Below are 14,772 nucleotides of genomic sequence, written 5' to 3'. Positions count from 1 at the left end.
ATTTGTAAAACGGTGTGCTTTTAATGGTTCCCCTGCCTGTGTGTGTTTATATGTGTGTGTTTATATGTATGTATATTTTCTCATTTTGTCCCACTGTCGTTCTTTCTTTTCTATTCCCCTTTTTTCTAACTCTTAACTCACATCCACTATTATATAAGCTGTGACTAAATGTTTCCCCCCAAAGCTACATTCACCTCCAAATGTCCTCAAACCCCCTTCTGTTTTCATCTCTTCCTTATTCAAATACATTCAAACTTCCCTCAGGCCTTCATTCTTTCATACTCCTTCATACTTTCAGGTAAACAAACCATGGCAGAAACATTTGTCAGGAACTTCTTCAGCATTTGGCAAAAACATTCAGCAATTGCAATCCCATCACATATTCATCAGGAAATGTTTGAGTTTAGTTGAATTAAGACAATTATGTGTTTTAGTTGAATTTAATAAATATTTGAATTCAAACCTCCTGTGTGTCGTCGTCCCTCCTCGCCTAATCTCCGATGAGCCAGTTTGTGACATCACTGGATAGACGTGTGTGTGTGAAGTCTGTCATTTAGATTGGTGTTTTACTTTTCACTTTTGAAATATCAAACCACATTTTAACGAAATCCAATCTATTCAATGGAGATGAGGAACAGCAGGAAAAGGCTGCAGGTGTAACTGGAGCAAAAAAATCTGTTTGAGGTGTGAGTGTACGTGCTGAGAATCCCATAACACCTCACACACACACACCCCCAAACACACACAGAGCTTATTTATCTGCTCAGAAAAACAAACCCACGACAGACACACACACAATCTATCCAACTCAGTTTATTCAGAGGGTTTGGTGGATTTGACAGATAAAGAGACAAAACTGCAGTACAGCTCAAACACTTTTTTTTTTTCCTCGCCCTCTCAAATCAACACACACACACACACACACACACACACACACACACACACACACACACACACACACACACACACACACACACACACACACACACACACACACACACACACACACACACACACACACACACACACACACACACACACACACACACACACACACACACACACACACCACCTGCAGAACGGCTTCATTCATTCAAACCAAGGAACACAACACAGTGAGCATGGAGACAACCTTCACACACACACATTTAAAACAAATGCCTGTTCTTTATTTTACACTCCATTTCACAACATGTTTGCCAGTAATCATCATATCGTCTCAATGTATCCGATGCATTCCCCACGAAGACACGAGAGCGGATCGTGTTTGTGTGTTTATAAATAACAAATCTATTCAATAACCTGGCTGATGTTAGCTTCAGTTGATATCTGTGTCGGCCTCAGAGAGGAGAAGAAGTGGATCGTCCATTGAAGTTCTGTTTCCCTTCCAGCTAAAGAAGACAAACTGGCAGCAGCCCGTGCTTCTCTTCACTCCAGAGGCGTTCAAAGCACGGACGCTTCGCTTTCTCTACTGGAGAGAAGAACATGGGACTGTTCAATGAGAAGCAAGGCGGTGAAGACACTGCAGTAGCGCGTGTGTGTGTGTGTGTGTGTGTGTGTGTGTGTGTGTGTGTGTGTGTGTGTGTGTGTGTGTGTGTGTGTGTGGGGGAGGGGGGTACCTATTCTCCTCGGTTGATACTCTAATTGTATTATAATGAGGCACAATTACATTTAAGACGGTGATTATGGATCAAATACTTCCGTCACTAAGAACGGATCTGGAGTCAAATTGTTCTCAACCTCCATCAGAACTGAGTTGCAGATTGAAAAAAAATCTATCCAAGTCTAATCAGGGATGTTAGCAGACAGGAAGCAGAGACGTTTAACCCTCTGCTGCCTGTGTTTGGCTTCTATATGCCACAGAAGCACAATGGTCTCCATCTTCTTCTGTCCCTCACTAGAAGACCAGGACGACACGTTTGACTGGGGAACATCACGCCGTGTTAAACTATTCAGTCTGAGGGACTCCAGACACTCTGTTGGTTTCCTGTGAGATGGAGTCCAACATAACTGAACTGAATGATTAGGACCTGAACAAGAAGACAATGATGAGTCCTCACAGCTCCAGAGAGAGGAGATGAGGAAACCACTGGAAATTACTTCTAGACGGAACTGTGAACCTAAAGGCTGATCAGTGTGTACTCTCCAAAACTGGAGGGACCGAGTCAAACCTTTACATGTCTACGCTAGAAGATAAACACAGATGAAGGAAGGAAACCATGTGACACGTATGGGAGTACACACACACACACACACACACACACACACACACACACACACACACACACACACACACACACACACACACACACACACACACACACACACACACACACACACACACACACACACACACACACACACACACACACACACACACACACACACACACACACACACACACACACACACACACACACACACACACACACACACACACACACACACACACACACACACACACACACACACACACACACACACACACACACACACACGACGTGTTCATAGATCTTTTATAAAATAAATCTTATTTCCAAGTATACAATAATAAAATGATGCACTTTGCAGAAAAAAGTAACAGTAAACTCCGTATATACACACACATAGTATTTATACTATTTTGGCAGACCAGAACATGAAGGAGTTCAGTCAGTGAACGTCTCTGTCCTCCCGTTTCATACGTCTTCTTCCGTCTCCTCGTCCTTCATCTTCTCCGGCTCCTTCCTCCTCCTGTTTACATTCATTTCTCAAATTTCCTCATTGGAACAGAACCCTCGTAAAATTTGTGCTTTAAGAAAATCTCTTGCGACCCTTTTTGTCTTTTCTCTTCTGGCTTCCTGAGGTCCGACCCCTCCGAGTCCACTTAGTAGAAACGCACTCCGTCTGTCTTCCAGCAGCAGCAGGTCAGCGGGTTGAGCCGCTCCCTGGTTGCTGCTGCTGTTGCTTCACACTCCGCTCTGACGGCTCGCCCGCAGCGGGAACCACGGAGGTCAGAAGGACGCCAAGAGGGCGAAGACCGGCCGCTCCGGCGACCGAGCGCCAGGAGATTTACGAGTGTTTTATGCTTGGGAAGGTTACGTGCGGCGCCGCCATCATTCAATCTCCCAAACGTAAACTCTCTGCTGGGTTTACTGCTTTTGCTGGCTAAGAGCAATCAAACGTCTGAGTGATGCGTTTCCTTCCTCCTGCAACTTCCAAACATTTAAGACTTGAAAATGATTAAGTGTCCGTGTTTTCCTAGACTTAGAAAACCTTGTGTGTCGTACATACGTGTCCTTGTTGTGTTGTTGTGTGTGTAGTCCCTTGGAATATCTCTAAGACAGGAGGCTGGAAAACGTTGTGAAAGCGTTTGGGATAGAGGAATGTACAGTATGGAATGTGGAGCAGTGATGACAGGAAGGAAGCAGGGGTGAGGGCGATCTTCTCGTGGTCTCGGGGTGCCAGGAGAGAACCAGAGCAGGAATGTGGAGGGGGGGTCCTCAGTTGTCTTCGTCGGTGAGCTCGTCTTCCGCGGTGGCCTTCTCTGCGATGGCCCCGAGGCTGCGTCGCGTCCTGGAGTCCGTGGAGCCGGAGGAGGAGGAGCCGCCTGCCGGGCCGCTCTTGCTCAGGTTACAGGTGAGGGCGGCGTAGTGGATCTGCTTCAGGTTCTCCTGGACTTCGCTCCTGGCGTGCTTCAGTAGATCTGCCTGACCCTGAGGGACGAGACGACAAAGTCAGCATGAAACACTGCACATTACATAAGAGTCTGTCTTTAGCACAACCGATGATGTCATCTGCCACAGCTGGAGTTCAGGCAATTTGAACCAAAGTGATGCTAAGGAGGTTCAGCTGCTGCACGCTTTAAACACGTCACGCCGGGCAGCAGAGCACACGAGTGTCTCATCACGGGCCGTCTGTCTGACTGAGGACAGACCTGCATCCTGTGTCCTTCATCACCGTGTGTTTAAAGATCAGAGCCCAGGCGCAGCGTTCAGTCGAGCCTCTCTGTTATTTGACAGCAACAAAACCTGCAGTGCAGCAGAAGAGGGGCTGTAAGTCTTCCTCCTCTCAGCCCCTCAGGGCAGAGCTGTGGTGGCACCCGCAGGCTCTGCTCATTAGCAAGGCACAGAGAGAGAGATCTGAGAGAGGAGGAGGAGGAGGAGGCTCAGGTGGGTGACAGCTCAGTTACTGCTCTGTACAGGGACATCAAGGACCTGACAGCCACAACTGGGACCCAGAGGAGAGAGAGATGAAGAGCGGTGTGAAGCTAGAAGAGGAGCTGGATCTCTGCTAACTTCTCCCACAGATCCAGTTTGAGTCTGGTTGTGATACACCAACATGTAACCTGTGCTCCTGTGCTCCTGAGCTCCTCCTCCCTCTGAGGAGCAGCAGGCAGCAGAGGCGTCCATGCAGAGAACATCCAGACTCCACAGACCCACCCTGCCCCCCCACCGGGATCAAACCCGGGACCTCCCTGCTGTGAGGCTACAGAGCTGAGAACACTGAGCCAGCATGTAGAGCTCACACACACACACACACACACACACACACACACACACACAGTTTAAGGCCATCACTGTTAAAGTACACAGTTAACATGAGAACATAGTGATAGTAATGTAAGATAGTGATGAAGTCTTGGCGGTCCTGGATCTCAGTACTCAGTGTGTCCTCACACAGATGTAGTGCTGGTTTCCTCCCCATACACACTCCGCCCACAGTCTCACACACAAACTGCAGGAGGCATAAAGCACGGCGGTCACAAAGGTGGGAGAGACGGGAGTGGAGTGCCTCCCGCTCTGATAGGTCGAGCCTCTTCCTGCTTCATTAGCAGAGAAGCAGCGACTCAGCCGATCTTCATCCTGGGCCCAGATGTCCAGGGCTCCAGGTAAGAGCGCCCGGAGGAAATGCGGCACAACATGAATTATGCAGCGGCTCCTGGCTCCACTCCATCGCCCGGGGGACAGAGTGGAAATTAGAGCCGGGCGGCTGGAGAGGCGATCTTAATTAACGCCGCGCAAATACCACAAATAAATATGCAGAGGGTCGTTTATCAGTAATTACCTCGCCTCGTGTCGGCACAGGAGGAGGAGGAGGAGACGCAAGACGCAGTAACTACATTAGGGGAGAAGTGGCTTAGACTGGAGTGGACCGCACACACACAACCTCGCTCGCTGTGGGAGGAGCCTCTTCTCAAAGCAGGAAACAAAGTGACCTTTAGATGCACGGGGGAATCCAGTATTACTTGGCGAGAAAGCTACAGTCATAAATAAGGCGTGTTGTGTGTGTGTGTGTGTGTGTGTGTGTGTGTGTGAGCCGAGCTGTCAGAGCAGCACAGATGTCAGCAGTGTGTCACCGCAGGCCTCCTCACCTTCAGTATGGTGATGTTCCATGTGAAGCTCTCCAACGCCTTGTGCAGCTTCCGGCCCTTTAATCCTTCCCTCACAGCCAGGTCGTGCAGGTTCTCGTGAAATTCCATCGCTAAGAGGAGACAGAGAGGAGAGGAGACAGAGAGGAGAGGAGACAGAGAGGAGACCACCTGTCAGGACTGCTGCCGTTTTGTTTTTTAATGGTCTGAATCAGTGGCGATTTGTGAAGCAAAGGAGCAACAGTGAGGTGACTGCAGTCTGGAGATGAGACCGGACCTGGAGATGAGACCGGACCTGGAGGTGAGACCGGGCCTGGAGGTGAGACCGGACCTGGAGGTGAGACCGGGCCTGGTGTCACCGCCAGGAAACACAGCAGAGCAAAGAGCCAGCCTCTACTGTCAACATCTCACAGCCGCTTCCTGCAGTGTGTGTGTGTGTGTCTGCGTGTGTGTCTGCGTGTGTGTCTGCGTGTGTCTGTGTGTGTGTGTGGAGGTGCAACACGCCACCTCTCTCTTCCTGCTCAGGCCTGGACTGTAACACCGGCTCAGACTCGTTTATGTCAGCTGTGAGTTTCCCAGCCGACCTGCAGGATTGGACTCAGACTGAATTCCTCCTGTGGACAATCTGACTTCTCTCTCTCTCTCTCTCTGACTCAGCCGCTCACAGAGCTCCTCACACAGCGCTGTGTGTTCCGTCACATGTGGAATGTGATGGAGTGAAATGTAAAAAGAGAGGAAGGAGATGAGACGGGAAACAAAATGGCGAGATGACAGGAAGTGAGGGTGAACGAGAGTCTGGGAGAGAAAGAACATCTAAATGAATAAAACGTGTGAAGCCAGAGAAGAAGCGTGGAATGACTTCAAGGCGAGTAGGAGAGGAAGATGAGAGAGACGAGATGGCGAGGGAAAGGCGGAGGATGAAAGGCGAGAGATCGAGGCCCCAGAAAGGGCGTGAGAGCGAGGGAGAGGAAGAGGAAGAGGAGCGGAGCCGTGTAGGCAGACAGACGTGAGCCTCTCTCACTGTGGATTAGCATCAAGGCCCGAACAGAGGAGGGATCTGTCTCCTGAGGAGCTTTCCCACCTCCTCTCTCCTCTTCCTCTCCTTTTTTTTTATCCCCCTCCCTCTGCATGACTGACTCAGAATGAGGACGCCTTTAATGTCCCCGGGTCTGCGGCAACGCCGGGTCTGCGCGGTGGAGACAGACGGAGAGACGAGTTTCTGTTACACACAGTCGATAACAATGTAACGCACTCCGGCGCTGGGAACTCCCTACAAAGAGACGCACGGCGTTTAGCTCCAGGCGCTGATATCAGCGAGGGTTGGTCCCAGCCTCTCTGTTGGTGCTGTTGCCATGGAAACACGCCGTACACTCCAGGGAGAGAGAGAGAGAGACCCCTTCATGTGTAATCACCATAATAGGTGAGGGGTGGGGCTGAGGAGCCGGCGGCTGAGGGAAGGAGAACGCCGCCGGCCAGCACGGACGTCTGTAACCTCCATCAGCAGAGCGGACGGCCAGTGAAACTGTGAGAGCCGTCAGACTGAGTGATTATAAATCCACCAGAGCTGACAGCTGCGTCACACACACACACACACACACACACACACACACACACACACACACACACACACACACACACACACACACACACACACACACACACACACACACACACACACACACACACACACACACACACACACACACACACACACACACACACACACACACACCCCCCCACTCTGTGCTCCCTGTGATGCGGGGATGGAACAAACTGCATGGTGACATCGTCTCTTCAGGCCCCGGTGCTGTAAACACTGAGCGCCGCTGTCGTGCACGTGCAGCTCTGCTGGAGAGGAAGAGGAAGGACCACAGCGCCTCACTTCACACGCACAAGCGCACGGCGGACTCGCGCTGGAGGGTTGCCTAGCAACATTACACAGAGTCTGGCAGGGGGAGAGGGGAAAGCTGGTTCGATGCAGGGCATTTCAGAGCGTCTGTGTTCTCGGCGAGGTAATGCTGCAAGACGCCAATCGCACATTAAAGGCCGACGCTCTGCCGACGCTCTGCCGACGCTCTGCCGACGCTCTGCCCTCAGACAGCTCCAGTATAGAGTCGCTGCATCGGTGATTCTGCTGCTACAGTCAACCAAACATGAGCCGTCTCACATGCAGACTGCAGAGCTCCAGAGAATACTGACATCCACATCTCTGAGTTCATTTCCAAAGATGTTCCTACATTTTTACACTGCATTATGGGACAAAAGTGTACAAAGACCGACTCAGATACAGAGACTGACTGGTTGGAGCTCATTTAAACACAGATGTGTGTGTGTACGGGGCTCTCAGTTACACTACAGATCCCTCAGTGCTTCCTCTTTCATGGAGGTAAAGATGTAAACAATGACAGCTGAAGCGAATGTAAAGCTTCACTGAATGATCCAACGCCACAGACTGCAGCCGTCTGAAAGCTGTGGTTCTGATCCACACTGAGGTATTTAACATGTGGTGGCTCTTTGCTCTGTGTTCTGCTGAACGTCGCCTCAGTTTCCCTCTCTACACGGCTGAGCTGCACTCAGGTCTCTCTTGACATTTAAGAACATTGCTGGTTAATCTGCCTCAGGGTTCGGTTCTCCAAACGCTCTGAGGGCTAATTGAAACGACGAGAAGAGCGACAGGGGCGAGGGGCTTCACCTTCACACACCTGACTCTGGGTGGGCGTCGGTGGATCCTGTCTGAGCCGATCTGATGGATTATTCACAACTTTAATAGCTGCTGCTGCTGGATTGTTCCGGCTGCAGCGGAGGGGGAGAGGGTTCGTACTGACCCACTTTCTACCAAACGCACAAGTGTATGAAACCACGCGCGCGCACACACACACACACACACACACACACACACACCACTGGGATGAAATTGATGTCAGTCTACGATGGAAAACAAATCAATGCTCAAGTCCATCAGTTCTCCATCTGCTGTGTTGAATTTTACTCCAAATGATGTTAGAAATATAAATGCAATGGATCTTTGTGACCAAAAGCTCTTGAAAGCGTCTGTGGGACCGTCTGCTGGAGTGTGTGTTCACTGCTGCGCTGCTCCTTTGGTTTGTTTAATATAAAAGGAGGATTCAGCTCTGACACATCAACCAGGGCCGGAACACAATGTACAGGACAAAGGATTCTCACACCAGAGGGAAGAACTAAAGCTGATGTACAAATGCATGTTAGTATTTGTATTAAAGTAAAGATCTTCATAGAGGAGAGAGATCGTACATTGTAGGCGTTTGTACCAACAGGACGGACAGGAGGAGCTCCAGGTGACGTTTCTGACACCTTTAACTTCACTTCTGCACATTGTAGCTGCAGAGCCACAGGCCGGTAATGACAGAGGGGGGAGGGGGGGGGGGGGCAGGAAGGTGTTTGAACAGAACGGTACGAGGGGAAAAAACAAAACAAAGCCTTCAATCCCCATTGATTAAGCGACACACACTCCGCCTCCCCTCGGATGTGCCAAGACAATAGACAATGAATATTTTATAAGTCCACCATCTGGAAACCAATAAAGCCGGGCCTGGGTGATGACGGTGCGGCCTTCCTCTCCTCCAGCAGCTTCACTCTGGGATAAATTAGCCTCTGATGCTGCTGGGAACTCAAGTGCTGCATTATAAAGCACATTACCACCACAATTGAATTTCTCCTTATTAACAAGTTTCACCCTTCGGTCTGCACGGGCGGCGAGTCTTTGTTTTAATCTCAGGCACCGCTGACCTCTGCAGAGACACGGGAGACGGGAGAGACGCCGCCATCCTTCGTCAATATTACGTTCTAACTGGGACTTCTGATGAGCTGCCAATCACGCTGTAGAGGCGCCGGGGTCCCTGCACGCCAACGCTCAATTGATTAAATTTACCCCCGGCCACATTGAGTCAACCAATGACGAGAGGCCAGGAGGCCAGGAGGTCGATGTTCACTCGCACTCCCATCACACAACTGGGTGAACAGGCATTAAACACACATCTGAGGAGCCGGAGCTCCAGCCTCCCCCAGGCTATGAAAGGAGATGGAATGAGTATGTTAGACAAAGAGAGATCGTACGCCCGATGGAAAACACCACGCACACACACGTGGGGATGTGGTGGCGGTGGCATGTTTGGAAAAATACAGATCCTCGACATGAAACTAGCCGACATGAAAACAGCAGGATCATTAAACGAATTGAAATCCCTCCTCTGCTAATGGAAATGAGTGAGTTTGCTTTGTTATGAGCAGGATGTGATCCCTGTGTGTGTGTGGGGTCTGTTTGGTCTGGGGTGTCTGGTGGAGCACAGCCATAGATGGACGACCATCTGCTGGGCTTTGATGTTGCGGCGCTCCAGCCCTAGATGGTTACTCCCCCCCCCCTTCTCTCTGTCCCTCAGTCCAACCCTTGTAATTAGAACACTGCAAAGGGACTAATGGTGTTTTTATAGTGGCGTGAATCAAACGCCCCCCGGCTGAACCGCAGCTTTTCAAAAGGAAACACTGGGTCGCATAGAACAACATGAATCAAATGTTAATAGCCATTATGCAAATAAGCAAAAGATAATCATGTCTATCTTATTTGGTACAGTCTGAGCGTTGTGTTATGGCTTCAGAGGGGCCGGTGGATTTAAAGGAGTGGCGCTGGGATGTCTTAAAGTAACACAACCTTTTATGGTCTTTACCAGATCCGTTCATCTCTTACCTGCTTTCTGGGTTTGGAGAATCCGCTCGTAAACCCCCTCAGAGGTCTCCAACAGAGTCTTGCTGGTCTGGATCACCTACAAGAGAAATAAAGACAAACGCTGTATTCATTATGACTTAATGTCTCCAATCAGCAGCACTGAGAGCCCAGGGTACAGAGAGAGGGAGAGAGAGGAGGCCTGGGGTGATGGTCGTCCTCTCCATCCAGGGAGGAGACCAGATGCTATTACAGGCTCACGTCTGCAGGCCAGGCTGCTGCATTTCCGAAAGCCAAAATTGGAAGGAAGGAGACATGAGCGATTAGGGTGTTCATTAAAAGTTAAAGGGTTCCTTTTTAACCGTAGCAGTGTCGGACTTTACAGAGGGGAAGAAGAAGGATCTGAAGCTTTATTTTGAAAGTACGGCTTTAAACTGATAACTACTAATCAAGGTCCTCTTTTTTTTATGATAAGGATAAGCTTAAACCGTGTGAATGTTGTTTTGATGCGTGCCGCACTGTGTTATCAGTGGAATTGGAGCTGAGGAAGAGGAGAAGTTCAGCTCCTCTGGTGTCGAGCTCAGGCCTTAATTGAGTGCACAAACTCTGCTGACCTGCAGACTGGAGAAACCTCTCCTGGTGCCTCTTATCGCACGTTCAAAGGCTTGGGGAAATCATTTACATATTAAATGCAGATCTTTCAACCACCCACCCACCCACCCACCCCCACCCCCACCCCCACCCCCACCCCCACCCCCACACACACACACACACACACACACACACACACACACACACCCCTGGTGCGACTTGAGGAGGTTAATGATGCATATGTAGGCTGTCACTGATGCAGGCAGCCAGGTGACCAGGATGTGGACAGAGTTCCATCTGGATCTTCCATCTGGATCCCCTCTCCCGTTCCATCTGAAGTTGACTTTCTCCCCTCTCCTAAATGTTACTCTGGGTGAGACGATCCAGTTGCTCTGCTTTTCGATTCCAATTAGCACCCGCTGCGTTCCAGAGTCTCTGTGTCTGTGCAGCGCTGTCATAAGTGACTCGTACATTCCCTCAGCGACTTCAGGGACCACGAGGTCGTGTCATGAAGCCAGGCCACCCAGCTCAGTTGCCAAAACGGAAGGAGGCAAAGATAAATACCAGTGTGACAAAGCCCCTCTGTGAGAAGGAGCAGTGACCAACATCCTGACACACTGATCGATCTGTGCGGCAGGAAATCTGAAAAGTGCCAAAACTCCTTTCAGAAATGAACGTGCCTTGTAAATCCAGCAGAGTGTGTGTGGCTCATCACATTCCCCCATTGATCTGAGGCCTTTTCAGAACTGTAGCTGCGAACATTTGCTCTGACTTAGAGTGTAAGCAGCTGTAAAGTTGTCTAATTGGGAAGAATAGTGCTAAAGCTACAGTATAGCTACAGCTGGATGCTACACGCTGAATATCCTTTTAAGCTAATTAATGACAATTTCAAAACACTTCTCATGGTATAAACATTAAGCTCATGATTGCCTTCTCTAGGACCCTCAAAATGTGAAGAGGGTGCATCTAAACTTTCACAAGCCCACCCAGTACAGCGAGTCAAGCTTATTTGTGTAGCCAAACATCCCATCTGATGTCTCCAAGGGCTTTCAGAGGCCCACACACACCAGATCCCAACGCAGACCAAAGCTCTCTGAGAAGACAAGTAAAAGCATCACTGTTACGCTGCGACTCTGCCATGACTAAGTGTGTGTGGCTGTTTGTGGCACTCCACAGCTGCAGTTACAGCACTTATAGCTGTCGCAGAGACTGTGATTACTTCCCTGACGGGTGAAGAAATTACTATCTTTGTGACAGAAGCAGCAGCTCAGATATATTTAGAGACAGACACTAAAAGGTAAGTGGGTGGGCTGAGCCATAATTGCACACTGAAGCTGTAACCGCTGTATTAAGATCGATTACCTACATTTAGCCGGATCACAAATGCTCATTTATCTAAAATGATGTTATGTTAACAATATAACCCTGCACTTCAAATGTTAAAAAACTAAATAGGGCTACATCTGAAACATGGAGAAACCAAACTAACTCAGACTCTACTTCAAACACCGTGAACCTCATTAAAGGATAAATCTCCATCAGCACACAGCTGATTCCTTTATCATCCAAATCCGTTCCAACAATCAGTGGCGTGAAGTTTCTGCCAAATAAAGTAATGAATAATGTGTGGGCTTGTTGGTCCCCTGGGATCGGCATTTGAGAGGCTGCGCTCCGATTTCATCTCAATGTGCCCTTTATTCATTCACTCTTAACAAACAGAACTCAGACCGTATTATCTCCCACTTCATACGGCTGTTGTGTTTCGCACGGCCTCACCTTTTTCTTCTGCACGGGATGACGACCCAGATTCTATTCTTGCCAATTAGCGAGACAAAGCCTTGCAGACTGTGGTTGGATTTCTAATTGTACCATTCTAAACCTTATTTACAGCTCTTAAACTCGTCTCTCCTGGCTCATTTATGGCTCTCGACCTGTCAGGTTCTCCTCCAGCACCTTCCAGCCGCCTCCCGTTTCCGCCAGCACTCTGCTGGTGATCCGGCCCTGCAGCCTCATACCACTTAAGCCCTTACCCTTAATATATTTAATTTTGCTCCCCAAACACCCGTCATTTTCCCCTTTCTTCTACCCAACTCAATTTTCCTGGCACTCTTTCCATCAGAGCCAATTATCCAGACCTCCATTCCGAGATGGAGTGGAGATTAGGGGTCACCTTAATCGCTCTGTGTTTGGCTCCTTGGCATACGTTCATCTTTCAATCCCAAGAGATGAAGTGTGGACAATGTGTGGACAATGTGGGTGCCTTTATGTAATCATGTCACAGATAGTGTTGTTCACACTGCATCTATACGTGCTGTTTAATAAGATGTGAAAGCTTTCCTCATGTGTCATCAGGAACACCTTTTGAAGTGGCACCCAAGTTGTCAGAACACTACATTATATACAAAGCCGCTGGTCTTACATGATATGAGATTCTTACCACCTAAAACCACAGATAGATGGAGGGGATTGAACTTAACGACCCAGTCTATAATTCATGGAGGCAAATCATTTCCTCTGCTTGAGCTGATGGGTTTTTTTCCTGAGCGCCTCTGCCAGCTGAGTAGGGAAGAGAAGGAAAGTCAGGATGCTCATATTGTGCTGAGAATCAGTGGAAGAGGACAGGAAGTGTTGAGGGTAATGGCTCTGTCTGCCAGTAGCCTCAGCGGAATGTTGCATAACTCGTGAGCATTGATTTTATTACTTAACAGACCCCGGCCCGTTACCTAACCCTGCCTGTGTGTCCCCATTACAGCTGACAAACACAGGTATCAACTGGATTAGAATCAAAGGTAGTTTGCACAATTACACCCAAGTGTTCTTCTTTTCAAATGAAAATGTTTGTGTACAACGACCAAATACAAAGAAGCCAACAGTTACACTGGATGAGAGTAGAAACAAACAGGACATGCATGCGTGCGTACATGTCTACAGAGATGTAGGTCACTGTAGCTCTGGCCATGAACAGTTGAATCAATGAAACACCACAGGAGTGTGAGAGCTTGTGCCATCTTATACAATACTCCCCTTTGAAGAAGTCTTCAGATCTTAACTCTATGCACAGCTGCCTATGCAAAAACCCTCACTTGTGCAAAAAGGAGGACAGATAAGGAAGAAAAGTAATTTACCCTAAGTGCAGAATAGAAAGGGTGCAAGTTTCAAATGCTCAAACCTCCTCTTTTTGGAGTCATAACACTCACCATGTCATAGGTGGTGACCACTTTCTTCAGGACCTCAGGTAACAAGCCTAGGGGCTCCAAAGTAGGATACTGGTCGACGAGGTTGAACACCAGAAGGAGACTGTTGTCAGGTCCGGTCAGACGAGGGGAGAGGGCCAAGATGCACTGCTTCAGGTTGGCGACTGCTGAAAGGCCGCACAGCTCTTTGAAGGATTCTATGGCATTCTGGCAAGACAGAAAGAAATGAGGACTAAAGAATCTAGCTGATGTGTTTTGACAGGATGCCAGTATAAACCATGGATTAATAAAAGTGTGAAATTATCCCAAAGCATTATGAAAACATGCACACAACTCTTTTCATCCTGATCATTCGAGTTACTGAAATTTGGAATTGGTCTGCATACGTGTATTTAACATGTTTGCTTACCTTCAACTTTATTATCTGAGCGTGTTTATAGACTCATAAACCCACAGAGTGTTAATTTGACACAGGCAGTAGTACTTATTACCTCATCTTTCATTTTGGCACCTCTTAGTTACCCAGAAATAAACACATCGAAACTAATAGTGTCTTCAAGTGCAACACACACACAGACACACACAAGTACCCTCTCTCTCTGCCCCCCCCCCCCCCCCCCCCCCCCACTCATACACAAATCCTAACCTTCCTGTTAAAGGACAAATTTAAACCCTACATAAACAATCAGCGGGACAAACAGTGACAGGACGCCCAAGATGTGTTACAGTCTCAAGGCCAGTGGCTTGTTATTGTACAATGGCTGCAATATAAACAGGGCTACCAAAATACATCCTAACACACAATACCTTAAGAATCACCACGAGAGACCAACCACAGAGTGTTGTGAGGTCAAGTATTCCATTTCCTTTTATTTGATTTAGGCTTCAAACAGATGCAGGACCCAGTGGGAAGCGTCCGAGTCCTTTACATGTTAAACTGT

At 48.6% G+C, this 14,772-nt stretch overlaps 1 protein-coding gene across 1 annotated transcript in view; it reads right to left on the bottom strand.

Moving 5' to 3' along the window:
- Window positions 1-3,153: 3,153 nt before the first annotated feature.
- The window catches only part of plcl2 (phospholipase C like 2), a 29,164-nt gene continuing 17,545 nt past the window's right edge, over window positions 3,154-14,772 (bottom strand). Inside the window, exons 3-6 of the mRNA XM_076150452.1 lie at window positions 13,835-14,038; window positions 10,071-10,146; window positions 5,354-5,463; window positions 3,154-3,695 (exon numbers count right to left, since the gene is read on the bottom strand). Coding sequence (XP_076006567.1) covers window positions 3,483-3,695; window positions 5,354-5,463; window positions 10,071-10,146; window positions 13,835-14,038 — 603 coding nt within the window. The 3' untranslated portion in view covers window positions 3,154-3,482. The remainder of the gene's footprint in view (window positions 3,696-5,353; window positions 5,464-10,070; window positions 10,147-13,834; window positions 14,039-14,772) is intronic.

This window comes from Genypterus blacodes, unplaced genomic scaffold (genome assembly GCF_046128005.1).
Source record: "Genypterus blacodes isolate CSIRO-AG114 ecotype Tasmania unplaced genomic scaffold, CSIRO-AGI_Gbla_v1 ptg000052l_1, whole genome shotgun sequence".
Lineage (NCBI taxonomy): Eukaryota > Metazoa > Chordata > Actinopteri > Ophidiiformes > Ophidiidae > Genypterus > Genypterus blacodes.
The sequence above is the reverse complement of the archived record's forward strand: the minus strand, read 5'-3'. Positions and strand labels throughout refer to the sequence as shown.